Source organism: Aplysia californica, unplaced genomic scaffold (genome assembly GCF_000002075.1).
Source record: "Aplysia californica isolate F4 #8 unplaced genomic scaffold, AplCal3.0 scaffold00622, whole genome shotgun sequence".
Lineage (NCBI taxonomy): Eukaryota > Metazoa > Mollusca > Gastropoda > Aplysiida > Aplysiidae > Aplysia > Aplysia californica.
The window spans coordinates 122,699-129,093 of record NW_004797892.1 but is presented as its reverse complement, the minus strand read 5'-3'; the positions used below and the strand labels follow the sequence as shown (position 1 = coordinate 129,093).

The following is a 6,395-nucleotide window of genomic DNA, read 5'->3' as shown; positions in this document are numbered from 1 at the left end:
ATCTTTTTGTTGTTGTTATGGAATTAATTTAAGATAACCAATCTCTACTTTGCGCTACACTAGAGCTGTGTTTTTTTCAGTTAAAGTTGAGAGAACTGAGATGCTCATATAATAATAAAAGATTATTACGTTTTGTTGGACTAGAATTCGGTAAATTATATTACTTTCGGTAAATGGGGAATTCCAAGTACCACTGCACAGATGTATACTCAGTTGTGTTGCAAAATAAGCTGAATCAAACGAAATCAAGTGAACAACAAATTTTAATGCTTGTGTGACGTAAACAAATGTCAGTGGGAAAAGTAGCCCTAATCAAAATGTCCAGAAAATGGATGAGCAGTTTCGATACAAGAAAAGTTGTCAAATAAAACTAATTTAGCTTGCCGAAAACAGATTTCTTTTTCAGTTTTTATTTCTTTTTCCACGACGTTCGTTTTGATAAGCCAGCCGACTCGGAACTGCCTCCGTAGAAGCCGTCTATAATAAGCAGCGAGTGTCTTAGATGGTGTTCTGGCCTCACACAATCGATGCCCGAGAGGCAGTCGTTAAAGAATGTCAAACAAGGGATGGCTGCTAACGACCCTTTTGCCCTGGCAGGCACTAAATTGGGTGTGGGGTGAGGGCGGGTGTTGGGGTTTTTGTGGTTGCTTTTTAGGTGGTTTTTTTTGGGGGGGTTTGTTTTGCTTTTGTTATGCTTTTTGTTTTGTTTATGTGGGGGACATATCGAGTACGCTGCAAATTCTGATTTGCTAACTATGATTTTGTTTCTGTAGTGTTGTCAAGTTTTACAGTGACTCATAAAGGGCCTGGATTTAATAGAAAACATGCAAAACCAGTAAAAACAAATAACCTAACAACCCCCCCCCCCAAAAAAAAAGAAACAACCCCACAACCCGTTTACAACGAAACAGGCAAAAACTACGTTATAAAACAAAACAGCAAAACAAAAAGTAAAAAAAAAGAAGCAAAACAGCAACCAAAAAATTGAAAGCCCGACAAATATTTCGTAATACTGACGATGAAGAAGCAATAGCATTTCGAATTCAGAATGTCTTTTTTCCGGATGACAAGTTCCTTGTTCAATCAATGAATTCCTATAGACCTAATTGTGTTTAACAGTTATCAAAACAATTTTCTGGAGCAATGTGTCAAAGGAGGAAACAACAGAATTTTACTTCCCGCCCACAACCAGAATCCCACACATTCTTTATTTTAGCACCCCAGGGAAACAACAATAGGATAACGAGCATATTTAATGCCGATTTCTTGTCTTGGTATTCTATGGTGATAGGACAAGCGCTCGTGCCTTGCTTAGAATATCTCTCCTATTTTTTTTCTGGTAAAACCACATTGTATAAAACATCATTTTAATCTATATAGTATCAAACCCTGTTTTCCATAATGACGCAAATCATGAATTATTTTAAAACAGGTGTGAAGCAAAATAAATATTTTAACAACACGCAAACCAAATAATATGTTAAAAAGAAAGATAGGAAGAAAAAGAAAAAAAACACACCAAAAAACTAAGAACGCCACCCCTCCCTGCCCCCTGGCTCATCAAAAGAGGTTATATTACAGAAAAACAAACAGACAAACAACGCCAGCCATTATAACTAGAGAAAAATACTTCTTTTTTTCTACTTCTTTTTTTTTTCTACTTTTTTCCTACTTCTTTTTTTCCTCGAGTGGACATTGATTTTCATTAAAAGTCTGGCTGGCGCTCATCAACTTCTATGGGTCCATTTATTGGACACAAGGTCCTCTTATTCGCGTGACCCCCGTCGTGTCGTCAGTGGTCATTATGTGGGTGCCAACAGTATACGATTTCCGCGTAATCAGCGGCCAGCTTCTACTCTTTGCTCATCTTTCCCGGCACGAACAGCCACTATCAGACCCAATATCTCTGATCAGACCTATCATTGATGACAGTACCAAGGAATACTGTCCTGGATATTCTACGCCCAGCCAAAGACGTTGTCATTAGACTCCTCTGACCCTAATGGGATTTTTTTGCCCCATTTTACTTCCGGAACATAATAGCCCACCCACATGGACCTTTCAAAGAAATGTGATAATGACGCCCATTGTAGAAAATTCTGCTTCTCAAGTAGCGTGTCATCTACAGGCATACAAGGAAAAAAAAAGAAAGAAAAAGAGCGCCCCCCTCTCTCTCTCTCTCTCTCTCTCTCTCTCTCTCTCTCTCTCTCTCTCTCTCTCTCTCTCTCTCTCTCTCCTCTTTCTCTCTCTCTCTCTCTCTCTCTGTGTGTGTGTGTGTGTGTGTGTGTGTGTGTGTGTGTGTGTGTGTGTGTGTGTGTGTGCGTGTGTGTGTGCGCACGCGTGTGTTTGTATATAATTATATATAATATGTTAATATAATTTTTTACTAGGTAGATTCTATGTTATATTATTATGCACAAAACATCTGAAAAATGAAAGAATTATATACTGAGAACATGAAAGAAATATAGTGAGAAAAAAAAGAAAGTACATAATACACTACAGACTGCAGAAATGTGCAAAAGCATACAGGCTGTATAAACTTTGTAATACAATTGTTTAAGCAAGAGAAACTAGACTTAAATACAACAGAAAACAGAATCTAACCACAATTACATACAAACTATTGGTGCAGACACTCTAAACACTTAATATTTCGAATGTTTATTAACTTTGGAGGTATCATTCTAACGGTATAGACCTTTCAATCTAGGTGTTTTTAAGCCCCAAGGACATACTTTAGATGATTTAGGAGGCGGGCTTCGACCATTCCTGTCAGGGCCAACCTGGGTTGAGAAAGATACAACATCCCAGCAGAAAGACCGAGATACTCAATAAAAAATTCTCCTCAAACGAATGGGAATCGAACTCCGTTTTCTGCGTGCGACAGCGAAGCGCCTAACCACTGCACCACAGACGTGGAGGGTATAGTCCTGAAAATGCTCCTACCATTATCATGCCGTAAAAGGACCCCAGTCGTCTGTCCCCGCCCTACTGCTGGTCTGACCTGGGCTTCTATGGGGCTGTGAGAGAGACGGGGGACAGATGCACGGGTTCCCCGGGTAACGGCAGGTGTCCTTTGTACCACCAGACGCCCGCTCTCACATGTCCCCGGTCAGGAAACGGTCACCATTTCCGGCAGTTTGGGTTTGCAGTTTTTTCTAGGTCGTTTTTTTTTCAGCTGTCGGAAGTATTTTATAAATTTGCTCCCCAGCTGTTGTTTCAATTTGGTTTAGATTCACCAGGTGTTTTTCCTTTGGGAGAGGAGGCTGGTGGGTGTTCCGTTGTTTTCCAGGTTTAAACTTAAGGGAACGTTATTTCCAAGGACAATTATATTTTTAAAAATGGTTTGCACACCACAGAAAAAGCTGTTCCTACTGATTCTCTTTAACTATTCGTTGTCTCGACACGTCAACTCGCACTCGAGTTTATTTCCCTCCAGCTAATAATATTCATCAAATAATGAACAAGAATGCTACTGTTAAATCGTCCACTTTTTATTTTAACCTATAAATTACTTTGACATATTGTTCGATCGTAAATGAAGGAATGTAGATATATACTCTTTACAATACTACTCATAAAAAAGAGGGAAACCAATACAACTGGCTAAAATTGCTTAAGTTGCAAACATTTTCTTTAAAACATAAGAAATATTAGAGAACTTAGTTCTCTCAGAGAACTTTAAAGTTCTCTGATATTCTTAAAAGATCAAATAAAAAGGGAAACATGAAAACAAACACAAAACAAACAACAAACGTATCTTAATGTTTACAGGTTCTTTAAGTATAATTTACGATGTTAGGATAATAGATCAGCATTCTCACAATAATGTGTACGAGTGGTAGCAACGGTGACGAGCGTACGAATGATAAGCCAGGCACCGAGGTTCGAATCCGAAAGTGTTTTTCCTTCCCTTCAAAGAAAGTGTCCTCCATGTGACCTGATCGGGAGCACTGGGCACTTTGGTTTAGATTCACCAGGTCTTCAAAATCACAGATATTGTGTTTTGAGGGAAACATCGTCCACTAATTTTTTATATTTGCAGGACACAAAAAGCGCTTATAATGAAACGCAAAGGCGTAATTTATGAGTCATATATATCTAAAGGAACACAAACAAGTTCCATTAAGCAGTTTTCACGCTATTTCATGGATAACCTTACATAACAACATGTATTGTAAGGCATCATAACAATTCTACTTCTCTGACTGAAGGTAAAGAATAGAAATGATGTTGTTGTTGTTGTCAACTTAGCGCCCAACAAGGCACGTGTCATTTGAAGGCAGATTCCTGCCAGGTGGTTCCCCTCCTAGCCTCCCCCGACCCGGTCAGGACACGAAGCAGAGTAGAAAATATCTTGGATTCGAACCTCCGACTTCCGTGTGGTAAATAATCAAGCAACTACGGCATCACGCCGGGGCGCCATGTATTAAATCTGCAATAACAGTAAGTGGCATGACAAAAAGAAACCTTTGACGAGTGCACCACCTAGTTGTCAAGCCTACGTACCTAACAGTTTGTCTTTTGTCCTCTCTTATATTAAACAGGAAGTCGCTCGGAAGTAGATCATCTCTCTCCTATTTACAGCATGGATCTAGCTTCCTTTCGGTGATACTACAAGAAGTAATTAATCAAATCAACCATCACGATGTGACGCACTTCGCTTTCAACAGAAGTCATTGACGGGCAGTACGTCATTGTCGTGATTTTAATGAGTTTAGGATGATTCACGTGTGAAGGGATCACGTTACACTCTGATCAGAGCGTGCAGTCCACGAGTAATTTGTCCTCTAATACGTTCCACACCATGTAATATCATTCAGCACAAACACGTGAGGAAGGTAATATTTTTTAAAGAATGCAAATTCATCATTATGTCATGTCAGAATATACTAAATGAAACTCAAATAAATCTTCCAAGCTATTGTGAAGAATAAGATTAGTCTCTCGAAAACTTTTGTCATAAATACGATCCGAGACACCCCTTTACGTTAGGTCTGTATAATGTTTTCAAAGCTCGTTAATAAACTTTCAGAAATATTTAGCATCGTATTCTTTTGTAATTTTTCTGGGCTTACATTTCAAATCGTACGCACATAAGAAAACTTAATTTATTCAAAAGTCTAGCAAACTAGTGTTGCCAAGACACAATACTTCATATTTGAAGGGGCAGGTGAGGAGACATTTTTTTAGAATCTGCACTTAGGAATATATATATATATATATATATATATATATATATATATATATATATATATATATATATATGAATATATATCAAAACCTACAGATCAGGAGCTGCTACATTGTGGCTCTGGTTGATCGATTTCTGTCAAACCCAGTTTTTATCACAAACATCGAGGTAAATGAGAGGTATGTTCCCACAGAAACTTAAAGATAACGAGAAATGATCAGAACAAACACACACGCAAACAGCTTATTATCCTTCACGGCAACAGACATGTTGACAAAGACAGATTATCTACAAACCTGCATGAAATCCAATTATCGGGAGGAAATCACACGCAGAGATATTATCAGCAAGAAAGCGCCTTCACAAGTCCTGGTGAGTAAAGTTCCACCTCACACACACACAGAACAAGACCACACCAGTCTTGGAAATCCTTCACGTGCTCAGAAAACAAAGTGGCACGGGTTGCTCTCCCGCTAAGTGGAGTCTGTGAGATTACTGCGGTAAGATAAGTCTTCTCCAAGAACCTGAATTCACACAGTTCTGAGCGTGCAGCGATGTCTGGGAACTCGGGAATAACACTGGGGGTCCAGTAGCGGTATTCTGTTCAGATAGGAGAGGCGCGAGCGAGCTGCCAAAATGCGTTGTTGTAGCCGTAGTAGTACGAGCAAGTGGTTGTAGAGAAAAGTAACGTGAGAACAACACACAGCGACGACAAGGCCGCTCTAGATCTAGACTATGTTCGTCGTGACTACCAGAACGCTTGCAAGCTAGCTGTGAGAAAAAGAGAGGTGTGTGGGGTATTTTATAGCACGGCGCTCGATCGGGGAGGCTCTCCGTTCCCTCGCCTGCCGCCACCGGTGCTCACTGTGTCGCCGTTTGTTTTCCTCGCTGTCGTCACTGACGCCAGAGCCGCCACCATGACCGCGCGACCACCACCACCACCACAGCAACCACCCACCCACCACCACCACCACCGGGGATGACGGCAGCACCAGCAGTAACAACAGCAGCAGCAGCAGAAGGAGTAAGAGAAGGGTGGGGCAAAACAGCTTCCGCCGCCAGTAAGAAGGAGTGCTCACGTCGTGAAAGAGACACGCGTTTGGGGAGGTTAAGGTGAGGATTCCTGGAGGGGGAAATCTCTGCTGGCTGCGAGTTGTGAGGATTGCAGTGGGGACAGGAAAGGGGTGGGGGAATCCTG

The 6,395-nt window shown here is 40.6% G+C and overlaps 1 protein-coding gene across 1 annotated transcript in view; it reads right to left on the bottom strand.

The window, feature by feature from the left end:
* The window catches only part of LOC101858892 (choline transporter-like protein 1), a gene marked incomplete in the record, with an annotated part of 96,395 nt that extends 90,339 nt beyond the window's left edge, over nt 1–6,056 (bottom strand). Inside the window, 1 exon segment of the mRNA XM_035972239.1 lies at nt 5,494–6,056. Within this exon segment, the coding sequence (XP_035828132.1) occupies nt 5,494–5,499 (6 nt within the window).
* Nucleotides 6,057–6,395: the final 339 nt, after the last annotated feature.